The sequence below is a fragment of the Mustela lutreola genome, chromosome 11 (assembly GCF_030435805.1).
Source record: "Mustela lutreola isolate mMusLut2 chromosome 11, mMusLut2.pri, whole genome shotgun sequence".
In the NCBI taxonomy this organism is placed as follows: Eukaryota; Metazoa; Chordata; class Mammalia; order Carnivora; family Mustelidae; genus Mustela; species Mustela lutreola.
In genome coordinates, this window is record NC_081300.1 from 63,252,518 (window position 1) to 63,266,024 (window position 13,507).

Genomic DNA, 13,507 nt, shown 5'->3' on the forward strand with positions numbered 1-13,507 from the left:
TTAAAGCCTCTGCCTTTGGCTCAGGTCATGGTCTCAGGGTCCTGGGATTGAGCCCCGCATTGGGCTCTCAGCTCAGCGGGGAGCCTGCTTCGTCCTCTCTCTCTCTCTGTTTGCCTCTCTGTCTACTTGTGATCTCTGTATGTCAAATTTAAAAAAAAAGAAAGAACATGAGCTGGAGGGGCAGAGGGAGAGAGCGAGAGAATCTCAAGCAGACTCCATGCTGAGTGCAGAGCCTGATGTGTGGGACTCAATTCCAGTCCCCTGATATCATGACCTGAGCCAAAACTAAGAGTTCGATACCTAACTAACTGTGCCACAGGTGCCCCTGAAGACTATTTTTTTTCTTTTTTAAATAAAGGACAGGATGAATCTATTCCATTTTCAGCCTATGAGACAAGAAGTCAAATAGTGAAGAAAACAGTTTTTAAGAAGGGAGGCTTCTGTCAAGTGAAGGGACATCTGAAGGAGAAGAAGAGGGCACACGAGGGTTACAGGAGACCTCGTTGGGGAGCAGGGAGCTAAGAGTGGCAGCACCCACTCTTAGCATTGGAGGCAGTCTCCCCAAATGGTGTGAGAAGCCCCCCTCTCCTACCCACCTTCCGTGGTCCTTTTGTGATCATGGATCCCCAATATCCCCTAGCAGGGGATCAATGACATTGTGCCTGTCATTTGGGGAGTGGGCCTCTATCCCATCAGCTTCCCCAAAGTCCATTTTCCTGCCCTTGTCAGGGAGCTGGAAGGCCACGTTCCCAGTGTCTACAGGATGAGGGCCCACGTCCAAACTCGCTAGCTCTTCCAAACTGACCTCCATGCTTAGTTTTGGGAGCAAATAGAGTTCAGAAGGCATGCGTGGGAACACCTTGTTGCTGTCCAAGGGTAAACCGCCTTGCTGTCACAGTAAAATGAGGGTATCCAGTGACCCACATCTGGATTAGCCTCAAGGCATCTTTTGGTGGTCCAGTGTTGAAGGGTTCTCTGAGTTAGAGAGTGGGCTCTGGGAGCTGGCTATGCTGTGCCACAGATATGGCCAGAGTCCCACCTCCTGGGACATTGCAAATGAGAAGCATAGAGGTTCCTGGCCCCCTCTCCTGCACTCCGACACCCCCACTCTGGGCTGCCAGGGCAGCATGCTCTATGATTGCCTGGTCCCCAGCTTGGAAGGCAGAAGTTAAGGTAGTGACAGAGCCTCCCTGGAGCTGGGAGGGGTTCCCAGGGAGCCGGCGCTTTCCAGTTCACCTGGCCAGCTGATCACCCTGCTGGGTCATCAAAGGCACGGTTCTGAATTGTGTGTCCTGGCACGTGCAGTGGGTGCCGTTTTGAGCCCTTCTTCATTTACTAGTTGATAACCCCGTTGGGATGGGTCCCTCCGCTCCTGTTTATTTGTTGTTTATCCTTATGAGGGCGAACATTTTAAGCTACTGTGTTCTAGCCTGTTACTTTATTCATCCCGTTGCCCAGAGCTATGCTCGTGGGAACTAGGGGAGGCCGTGAATGCTGTACCTGCAGTGTACCTAGCACGGGGAGGCCCACAAGCCCTCTGACTTGTGGTCCAGCTTGAGGGGGAGCCTTGGTCCCCACAAGGACTGCATGCGATTGGTCTGTTGACACCATGTTATTTTCCCCCCAGGTTCCTCAGAGGTGTTCCTGCCCCCAGACCCCATCTTCGCCTCAGCCATGTCGGAAAGCGACAACGTGTTCTGCGCCCAACTCCAGTGCTTCCACTTCCCCACTCTCCGCCACCACGACCTGCACAGCTGGCATGCAGAGAACTGCTATGAGAAGTCTTCGTTTCTCTGTAAAAGAAGTAAGCCCCCTTGGCCATGATTCTAGGGAACTGTAAGGAAGTGCTTTTCATGAATACAGGAGTATGGATTTCTGGACCTTGGTGTCAACCTTGACTAGACTTTGACCTCCCAATGCACTAAGGCAGACCCCTGTGTCACAGCAGGGCGGCAGGAGCTCCTTGCCTGGCTTACCCCCCTCTTTGAACATACACCACTGCTGTCGGGGCAGGGCGAGAACCTGGGAAGCAGGCCATGTCTGTGAGCCCTCGTTTCTCTTTCCCAGGATAGAAGTAATAATTCCTGCCCTCCACACCACGTTGTTCAGAGATTAAATAAGAATGGTGACAGAGGACTTGCCACATCTTGTGGTGGTTTGGAGCCACTGACTCCCCTGGTCACCCACCTGCACTCTCCTTGGGTCTTTCCAAGACTGCCCATGCTGGGTCTGGACCACTCCCCCAGCTTCGTCTGTGATCCTCCTCTGTCCCTCTGTCTGCTCACTCACCCATATTCCACATCGAGGTCTCTTCTGGCTTCAGGGACACACAGTGTGTTGTGCTTACTAAGGGTAGGGCCCCCTACCCAGGCCCCTCTGTGGTGGGAGGAGGGACGAATCTCACCCAGAGGCAGCATGTTGGCCGTCTGGGGGGGCAACTGATGGTCTCAGCACCATTGTTTTGGACTATCATTCCCTTCCACACTGATTTATCATTCATCAGGGGTTCGTAGATGTCTGAGCCAATTTCTGGACTCCATTCTGACCCTTGCCTGTTTGTCAGTCCTGTGCTGATACCATACTGTCTTTACAGGAGCCTTGGGATACATCCTCCTGGCCAGTGCTGGGCTTCCCTGCCTCGCTCTTGTCCTTTCTGTTGCTGACTCTCAGCATTTTCCTTAGGATTCATTTTCGAACTCCATTATTAGAACGCTTACCTGGTTGGATTCTGCTAGATTTTTCTATTTACGCATTTTCGTGTCTTCTTTTAAATCTTTGACTTTTTATTTCTTTGTTTTTTCCCTTGGTATTTCTTTACTTGCTAAGGACTCCAGTGTACTGTTGATTAGAAGTGCTGGTAGTGAGCATAAACTTATCTTCCCAGCCTCAAAGGGAAAGCTTCTCGTGTTTCAGTGTTAAATATGGAACTTTTGGGGCACGTGGGAGACTCAGTGGGTTAAATCTCTGCCTTTGGCTCAGGTCATGATCCCAGGGTCCTGGGATCGAGCCCCACTTCGGGCTCTCTGCTCCGCAGGGAGCCTGCTTCCTCCTCTCTCTCTCTGCCTACTTGTGATCTCTGTCTGTCAAATAAATAAAATCGTAAAAAAATAAATATGGAACTTTCTTCAGGATTGAGAAAATATGGGGGCGCCTGGGTGGCTCAGTTGTTAAGAGTCTGCCTTTGGCTCAGGTCATGATCCTGGGGTCCTGGAATTGAGGCCCATATCAGGTTCCCTGCTCGGCAGGAAGCCTTCTCCCTCTCCCCCTGCCCCCTGCTTGTGTTCCCTCTCCCTCTTTGTCTCTCTCTGTCAAAAAAATCAGAAAAAGAAAAAAAAACTTTAAAAAAAAAAAGATTGAGAAATTACGGAATGCCTGGGTGGCTCAGTCAGTTGAGTGTCTGCCTTCAGCTCAGGTCACGATCCCAGGGTCCCAGGATGGAGCCCCACATCGGACTCCTTGTTCAGCAAGGAGCCTGCTTCTCCCTCTGCCGGCTGCTCCCTCTGCTTGTGCTCTCCTTCTCTCAGTCTTTCTCTCTGACAAATAAAATAAATCTTAAAAGGAAAAAAAAAGATTAAGAAAATACCTTTTTGAGGTTAAGAAAGTATACCTTTCCACTCCTGTAATTTGCTGGGAATTTCGACATTACAAAAATGCAAATGCCTTTTCTGCACTTACTGGGATCGTGTGGCTTTTCTTCTTTACTGATTTATATTACTATTTAGTTTATATTATATGGCTTTATTTATCATTTACTTTTTTACGTTAGTAGATTTCTGATATTAAACCATCTTTGGGATTCTTTTATGTGTATTACTGGCTTTGCTTGGCTGATATTTTATTTAGGATTTTTGAAACTCCTTTAAGAAGTGAGCTTGTCCTGTTAGTGGTTCTTTTCTCTGTTCTCCTTGACTAGTTTTTGTATCACATTTATATTCAATTTATTCTTTTTTTAAAAGATTTTATTTATTTATTTATTTGACAGAGAGATCACAAGTAGGCAGAGTGGCAGGCAGGTTGGGGGGAAGCAGGCTCCCCACTGAGCAGAGAGCCCAATGCAGGGCGCAATCCCAGGACCCTGAGACCATGACCTGAGTTGAAGGCAGAAGCTTAACCCACTGAGCCACTGAGGTGCCCCGGGAAGCTTTCTTTTTTACGAGTTTCTAAGTCTGCAGTAGTTGGGAATGATCTTGTCCTTGAGTGTTTGGTAGGCCATACCCTATGGGACTATATGGTCCTGGGAGGTGGGGGACTTTATAACTTGTTATTTAGATACAGAGTTGGTACTTGAATAACATGGGTTTAAATCCACTTATATGTGGGGTTTTTTTGTTTTTTTTTTTTCAGTAAATACAATATACTGTTGAAAATGTGTTTTCTTTTTTTATGATTTTCTTAATACTTTTTTCTTTAGCTTATTGTAAGAGTAAAGTATATAATGCATATCATATACAAAATCTGTGTTAATTGTTCATGTTTATCTGTAAGACTTTGGGTCAGCAGTAGACTATTAGTAGTTACATTTTTGGGGGAGTCAGCAGGTACACGTGGATTTTCAACTATGCAGAGGTCAGCACCCTTAATCAAGAGTCCACTAATTTCAAGCTTAGGGAAAAGTTGTGGGAATGGTACAAGGAACTTCCTCTCCTATACCGCCTATGCAGATTCATCAGTTAATTTGTTTTTTGCCATATTTGCTTATCATTTTTTCTCTGCATATTTATTCCAAACCATTTGAGAGTAAACCAAAGATACTGAACCTTCGAGGCCTAAATATTTGCTGTATTTCATAAGAACCAGGACACACACTTACATAACCATGACACAGTTATCAAAATCAGGACATTTAACATGGGATTAGTGCTAAACAGTAATCCACAATTTGTTATGGCAGTTTTGTCAGTTGTTTCAATAATACACCTTATAGCTACTTCTTTCCTGGTTCAAGATCCAGTCCAGAATCAGGCATTGCATTTAGTTGTAGTGTTTCTTTAATTTCTTTTTTGTCTTTCAGTTTGAGTAATTTCTGTTGACATGTTTTACTAATTCTTTCCTTAGCTTTGCTGAGTCTGCTTATGAGACCACTGATGGCATTTTTCACCTGTTCGTTTTTGACATTTTTTGTGTTTTTCATTTCTAGCTTTTCTATTTAAAAAAAAAAAAAAAAAGATTTTATTTATTTATTTGCGAGAAAGAGAGAGAGCACAAGGTGAGGGGCAAAGGGAAAGGAGAAGCAGACTCCCCACTGAGCAGAGGGACTTGATGCCAAGACCCCTGAGATCATGACCCAAGCCGTTTAACCAGCCGTTTAACCAGCTGAACCACCCAGGTGTTGCTGTTTTATTCTTTCCTGAGTTTCCATCTCTGTGGAATTTTTCATCTCATATATTATCTGCATTTTCCATTAGAGCTTTTAACATATTCATCATAGTATTTTAAATTATCTGTGGGATGGTTCCTTTATTTGAGTGTAGTTTGATTGATATACTCGTCTCTGGAGTTTTTCTGGGTTATTTTTTTCCGGCTTTTTTATGCCTTGTAATATTTTGTCGAAGATCAGACAGCTTGTGTAGGACAGTAGAGATTGAGTTCACTAGGTGGTTTTGGTCCATGGAAAGAGGCTTGCCTTTCCTTCTGATAGGACTTGCGTGTAGGAAGGGTTTTTACTGCAGTGGTGGTGTAGGGGGCCAGTGTGGGCAGGTTTGGGGCTGGGCTGTAGGTATCCTCCATGCATCCCAGCTTTCATATTCAGTAGCTGCCTTGTGTCTAGAGTGGAGTTGATTTTCCAAGGGGCTCTTCTTTTTTTTTTTTTTTTCCACTTTATTTTATTTTTGTTATTGGCAAATGTATTGTTTGTTTTAGGGGTACAGGTCTGTGATTCATCAGTCTTACATAATTCACAGCTCTCACCATAGCACCTACCCTCCCAATGTCCATCACCCAGGCATCCCAACCCTCCCACCTGCTTCCCTCCAGCAACCCTCAGAGGATTGTCTCCTGAGAGTAAGAGTGTCTCATGGTTTGTCTCCCTCTCTGGTTTCGTCTTGTTTCATTTTTCCCTCCTTTCCGCTATGATCCTCTGTCTTATTTCTCAGATTCCTCATATCAGTGAGATCACATGATAATTGTCTTTCTCTGATTGACTTATTTCGCTCAGTATAATACCCTCTAGTTCCATCTGCATCGTTGTAAATGGCAAGATTTTGGTGTGGGGGGGGTTGATGGCTGCATAATACTCCATTGTGTATATATATACACCACATCTTTCTTTTTTCTTTTTAAGATTATATTATTTATTTAAGAGAGCGAGCATGAGAGGAGAGAGGTCGGTGGGAGAAGCAGACTCCCCGCTGAGCAGAGAGCTTGATGCAGGACTCAATCCCAGGACTCCAGGATCATGGCCTGAGCCGAAGGCTGTCATTTAACCAGCTGAGCCACCCAGGCGCCCCATACCACATCTTCTTTATCCATTCCCCTATTGATGGTTATCTTGTTCCCCTGTTGATAGTTATCTAGGCTCTTTCCATAGTTTGGCTCTTGTGGACATTGCTGCTATAAACATTGGGGTGCAGGTGTCCCTTAGGATCACTACATTTGTATCTTTGGGGGTAAATACCCAGTAGTGCAATTGCTGGGTCGTAGGGTACCATTTTTTTCAACTTTTTGAGGAACTTCCATACTGTTTCTCAGAGATGCTGAACCAGCTTGCATTCCCACCAACAGTGCAGGAGGGTTCCCCTTTCTCCACACCCTCGCCAACATCTGTCATTTCTCCAAAGGGCTCTTCTTAATGTCTGCTCTGCCCTCCGCTTGAGATTTTCCCTTTGCGCCACCCTTCAGGGAGACTGTCTCTTGCAGCTAGCTGTCTTAATGTGTGTGGCCTTCACAGCTCCAGCTAAAGTTGTGGATCAATCACAAGGGTTTTTCACCAGTGCCCTGAAGGGTTCCAGTGCTCTGATTAGGAGCAGTTGGGTGGGAAGCTGGGAGCAGGCTAACGACAAGCTTGGCAATTGGGCCAATTCATTTGAGGCACATACTTGGCTTTCTCTGCTGAATCCTGCCTTGGAAGTGTGGGAAAAAATAGGCAAGCTCATAGTCATCGACTAAATCCTCAATGTTCTGGGCTGGTCGCTGCAGGAGTGGTGTCAGAGCTGTGTTGTCATATGGCCTAGCCATCGTCTGTGTATTTAGTCTCTTAGATACATCATGAGGCATGTGGTGTCACTTTGCCCTGACATTGGTGACATTAGCTTTGATCCCTGGATTAAGGTTGTACCTCCCAGATTTCTGTACTATAAAGTCTTAGTTTTTCCCATTTTGAAATTAATAAGTAATATGTGAAGAGATCCTTTGAGGCCCTGTAAAATTCTTGTTCCTTATCAGACTCGTACCTGCTGATGCTGCCATGTACTGGCAATTTTTTAACTCTCATTCCTTCCATGTGTACTAGTGGGCATTCTTTTGTAAGGAAGAGCATTCCCTTCTCCCCCATTTATTAATCTCTTTATTTGTATTAGAATGCACTCTTGGATTTTTATTATATAAGATGGATTATAATTCATGAGTACCATTATTTATTTTTATGGTTAATTTGACCCATTTATGCTGGTATATATGTATGTGTGTGTATTTATTTATTTATTATTTTTTTTTTGAAATTGACATTTTTATTGAGATCCTGTAGGTTCAGATGCATTTAAAGTAAATTAGAGCGATCCATTAATATATTTTCCCTATTCCCCCAAATGGGAGTGTTTTGCAAAACTGTAGTATATAATCACAACCAGGATTATTGACTTGGACATAATCCACTGATCTTATTCAGCTATTTTCAGGTTTACTTGTATTCATTTATGCTTGTGCACGTGTGTGTGTGTGTGTGAGAGAGAGAGAGGGATTTATAGAATTTTATTACTTGTGTAGGTTCCTTTTTTTTTTTAAGAGATTTTATTTATTTAATTGGACAGATAGAGATCAAAAGTAGGCAGAGAGGCAGGAGGAAGCAGGCTCCCTGCGGAGCAGAGAGCCCAAAGTGGGGCTCAATCCCAGGACCCTGGGATCATGATCCAAGCCAAAGGCAGAGGCTTTAACCACTGAGCCAGCCAGGCGCCCCTACTTGTGTAGGTTCCTTTAACGCAGTTGAGATATGAGTAGATCCAGCACCATAAAGAGCCTCCCTATTATTGCTTTATAACCACACCCACTTGCAGCCACTGTCTGTAGTGGTCGAATTCTGCAGTGAATCCACTTGGTCCTGAGATTTCTTTGGGGGCTAGTTTTTAAATTATGCTTTCTACTTAGTTGTTGGTTACACGACTGTTCAGATTGTCTGTTTCACATTGAGTGAATTTTTGATAATTTCTGGTTTGCAAAGAATTGATCCATTTCTTGGGGCGCCTGGGTGGCTCAGTGGGTTAAAGCCTCTGCCTTCGGCTCAGGTCTTGATCCCAGAGTCCTGGGATTGAGCCCCACATCGGGCTCTCTGCTCTGCAGGGAGCCTGCTTCCCTTCCTCTCTCTCTGCCTGCCTCTTTGTCTGCTTGTGATCTCTGTCTTTCAAATAAATAAATAAAATCTTAAAAAAAAAAAAGAATTGATCCATTTCTTGCAAGTACTCAGATTATGGGCATAGAGTTGTTCATGGTGTTCTCTTATTAACCTTATGACGGCAGGATTTATGTGATGTCCCCTATTTCATTCCTGCCCTCGGTGATTTGAGTTTTTCCCAGTTTGATTTTGCTAGAGGTTTATCAGTTCTGTCGATTTTTCTTGAGAACCAGCTTTTTGTATCATTGATTATTCTCTTTCAGTTTCGCTGATGATTGCTTTTTATTATTTCCTTCTGTTTGCTTTCTTTTTCTAGTTCATCTTGTACTCTCTGGACTCAGCCTTCCCCCAGAGTGCCTTGGAGGACCTGGGCATTAGTTATATTCATGGCTTTTACGCCCTTTCAGTGGACAGAGCTGAGACTGGTGTGTGTGCCTGCATATGTGTGTGTCCATGTGTGGATATCCTGGATATAGATTTTTCATACTAATTTAGTTGTTTTCATGATTATAGATGTACTCAAGTTTCCTGGCTCCTTTTCAGTCAGTTCAATAAGTCATATTTATTTAGGACATAACCTATATATCTAAATTTTCTGCTTCATTCTTGTACAATTCTCTAAGCATTCTCTTGTGATTTTTTGGAAGCATACGTATATATCACTTTGACCTTTTGATTCATAATATTATTTATACTTTCTTCTTTCTTGGTTAGTCTTCCTGAAGGTTTGACTCTTTGATTCATCTTTGTGAATATTCGGTTTTGGGTAGTAATGGATTCTCACTATTGTGTATCTGTTTTCTGTGCTGTTAATTTTGTTCTTTTTTTATTTTTTTAAGATTTTATTTATTTATTTGGCAGAGAGAGTTCACAATAGTCAAGCAGGCAGAGAGAGAGCAGGGGGAATAGGTTCCCTGCTGAGCAGAGTGCCTGATGCGGGGCTACATCCCAGAATCCTGAGATCATGACCTGAGCCTCCTATCGTTTTGTAGTCGGTATATTTCCCCCTTCTAGGAAATCATTCTTACCATAGGTTATAGATCATATGATTATTTATTTATTGGACAGAGAGAGAGATTTCACAATAGGCAGAGAGGCAGGCAGAAAGAGAGGGGTAAGAAGGCTCCTTGCTGAGCAGAGAGCCCGATGCAGGGCTCGATCCCAGGACCCTGAGATCATGACCTGAGCCGAAGGCAGAGGCTTAACCCACTGAGCCACCCAGGTGCCCCTGGGCCATTAATTTCTACTGTCAGTTTCTATCCTTTTACTTTCATTAGGTTTACCCTTTTCTTTTCTTTTTTAGGATTTTATTTATTTATTTGACAGAGGCAGATCACAAGTAGGCAGAGAAGCAGGCAGAGAGAGAGAGAGGAGGAAACAGGCTCCCCCCTTAGCGGGTCATGATCTCAGTGTCCTGGGATGGACAGTCCCTGTCACATAGAAAGCTCTCAACACATGTGAACTATTTTCATTTTTTTTCATTATTATTACATCTTTTTGTGCTAGCTTCCTTTCATTTTGCCTTTTTGTACTCTTTTTAATTCAGTCTTCAAATTGATTTTGGCACCTTATTCTCTGCTGTTTATGCAGGATTTTTCTTCCTTTTATCTTTTCCAGACTTACATGAACTTAACTTTTCTCTAGTCTCTTTTTTTTCCTATACTGGTTCAGAAATTGTGTTATATATGCCTGTCATGTTAGTGGTTACCCTTACGTTTTTAAAAGGCATAATGGATTTATTTTTTTTTTATCTGAAGGCAGTCAGTGTCTCTAATTTCCTTCCTGTTAATACAAAGACCCTATGTTGTGAGGCCATTCTAAGATCTGAATTACAAATTTACAGAATTTGCTGCGCAGTAAGTAATTTCTTTTCTCCCTAATGAAGCCTGTAATTTGCAGTGGACCGGTGCCACTTCGCGTTCACTGATCAAGTGAGGAAGATCTAAACTGCAGGGGGCCTAATTTCTACTCACTGTGCGAACCAGCTTCTAAGAAGGCTTAAAAAGGGACATTGGGAAGATGCTTGTAACCAGCCCTTATCATCCAATTCTGCAGAGCATGTGCCATGCGTCTGCAGCTTAGGTACACCTCCCCTTCCCTAGACAATGAATTCCCAAGGGACCTCACAGGCTGCTCAGGACAAGTGTGCTTTTGAATGAGTTCTTTTATGGGTATCAGTCAAAAAGTCACTGTCAGCTGGAATTGGAAAGCAGAGGGGTTTTTTTGTTTTGTTTTTTCTCCAGTGGCAGCCATTTCAGCCCTAAAGCTCAATTCTTTGAAGGGCCAGTTGACACACTTCCCTGTGCACCTAAAAATAAAAAGTTTTAAAAACAAAAAAACCCCACTCTATATATGGCTTTTGCTCCAGTTGTTCCACAGCTTCTGACTTACATGTACTTGTCCATTATTTTACGTTTACTTTGTTTTTATACTTCTGAGATGAATCACTTTCTGTTTTACAAAGTTAGCATTTGTGTACCTTTCCTCACATGTTCATCAGTTTCTTTATTATTTCTTCTCGCATCCCACTTCTTTCTGGGTTCAGCTTTTTATTTCTCAGATACATTCTTCAGGAGCTCTTTGAGACGTGGCTTTGGTGTTATTGCTACACTCTTCTACTCTCTGAACGAAAGGTCTGTATTTTTTGCCCCCAGTCCTGAATGTTCGTTTAGCTGGGTCTAGATCTGTTGGTTAACAGTTACTTTTTCTCAAGACTTTGAAGATGGTATTTTATTGTTTCTGCCTGTTCCTTACTCTGAACTCTCATATGCCTTTCCTTGGTTTGTTAGGTATATTATAAATTTTAAAACTTCTTATCTTCTTGCTCCACGAGCAGACCGTGAGCACCCTGCCAAGGTGGCCAGGTGCCCCAGTGTGATAAGGTCAGCCTCTGCCATGAGTTCTCCTTCTTCCCTTCTGACTGTGACCTAGTGATGGTCAAGTGTTCCAGTGAAATCCCCCCATGCCTTTGCTTGTGTACTCGGCCCTGACCCCCAGTAAAGCACTTGCTGTGGCTCCTCACTCCTTCTCTGCTCCCCACCCCCACTTGGTTGAGTAGCACGCTTGGTGTTCTTCCTGTGTGATCCCTTCTTGGTGTGCAATGATTCTGTCCATCCAGAACCTATGAGTATAATGCACATTGTTTTCCCCTGCCTCCCCTGTACCCCACCTTGTGGCCACACCTGACTGACCATTGCCCGGAGGTACACAGAACAGCAGGTAATCTTTCTCTCTTGTCGCTTTTGAGAGTTTCTTCATTGATATGCTGAGGTTTCATCACACTGTGTCTAGTCGTTGATTTTTTTAAAAATTTAATTAATTTATTTATTTGTTAGAGAGAGAGAGAGAGAGTGCACAAGCAGGCAGAATGGCAGGCAGAAGCAGAGAGAGAAGCAGGCCCCCAATGAGCAAGGTGCCTGATGCAGAACTCAATCCCAGGACCCTGGGATCATGACCTGAGCCAAAGGCAGTGGCTTAACCAACTGAGCCACCCAGGCGTCCCAAGTTACTGATTTATTTTTATTGGTCCTTTTAGGACCCCTGGGGATTTATGTGTTTTATTAATAATGGGAAGATCTCAGCCATCATCTCTCTCTTTTTTTTAACAGCTTTATTATGATATAATTCACATACTTGACAATTCACTCATTTAAAGTGTACCATTCAGTGCTTTTTAGTATATTCAGAGGTAACTGTAACTATTAACACTAACTCCGTGTATATCTATATATATATTCTACGATATACATTTTATTCACATTCGCTTCAGATTGATACTAGGTTCATTTCAGTGATATGTGGAATGTTAACCTCTTAAAACCCAATTTCCTTTCTTTCGTTCTCTGGTATTATCATTATACACATTAGGTCTATTAGTGTTGCAAACAAACAAAACATTCTTAATTACCACCTCCAGTCATTTCTTTAGCATGGAGCAGCTTTGCTTCCACACACCTCCTTTGGGCTGTTATCAGCAAACACATACATTACATTTCTGTATGTTAGAGGCCCAATACTATGTTATAAACACAATATCTTTTTTTAAGATTTTATTTATTTATTTCAAAGAGAGATAGAGAGCACAAGTAGGCAGAGTGGCAGGCAGAGGGAAGGGAGAAGCGGGCTCAATTCCAGGACCCTGAGATCATGACCTGAGCCAGAGGCAGCCACTTAACTGACTGAGCCACCCAGGCACCCCATAAACACAATATCTCTTACAATTGCTTTTTCATTCAGTTAAGAGGGAAAAAATATTCATTTATGGAGCAACTGGGTGGCTCAGTTGTTAAGCGTCTGCCTTCAGCTCAAGTCATGATCCCAGGGTCCTGGGATTGAGCCCTACATTGGGCTACCTGCTCAGCGGGAAGCCTGCTTCTCCCTCTCCCACTCCCCCTGCCTGTGTTCCCTCTCTCGCTGTGTCTTTCTCTGTCAAATAAATCTTTAAGAAAAAAAAACTATATTGACTTTCATAATCACATGATTATCTTTTCTAGCGCCTTTTGGTTTTTTGTATAGATCCAAATTGCTCTCGGAGGATCACTTTCTTTTAGCCTTAAGAACTTCCTTTGGGGTGAGGTGCCTGGGTGGCTCAGTCGGTTAAGTGTCCGACTCTTGGTCATGATCTCAGGGTTGTGAGATAGAGCTCTGTGTCTGACCCTGTGTCAGGCTCTGCACTTCATGTGGAGTCTGCTTAGGAGGCTCCCTTTCCCTCTCTCTGCCCCTCCCTCCCCTCATGCTCAATCTCTCTCCCTCAAAAAAAAAAAAAAAAAAAAAGACCTTCCTTTGTTATTACTTATAAGGCATGTGTGAATGCGGCAAATTAGGTCTTGTCTGTTTGGGGAAAGTCTTTATGTTGCCTTCAGGTTTTGAAAGCTAGGTTTGCTGGGTGTAGGATTCTGATAGTTTTTTCTTTGAGCATCTTGAGTATGTTATCCCACTGCCTTCTCATCTCTCTTTTTTCTTCTG

The 13,507-nt window shown here is 43.4% G+C and overlaps 1 protein-coding gene across 5 annotated transcripts in view; it reads left to right on the forward strand.

The window, feature by feature from the left end:
* The window catches only part of DGCR2 (DiGeorge syndrome critical region gene 2), a 94,889-nt gene that overhangs the window by 69,623 nt on the left and 11,759 nt on the right, over window positions 1-13,507 (forward strand). For all 5 annotated transcript variants that reach the window (XM_059140411.1, XM_059140412.1, XM_059140409.1 and 2 more), the window contains one exon: window positions 1,628-1,804. In XM_059140411.1, the coding sequence (XP_058996394.1) occupies window positions 1,628-1,804 (177 nt within the window). The remainder of the gene's footprint in view (window positions 1-1,627; window positions 1,805-13,507) is intronic.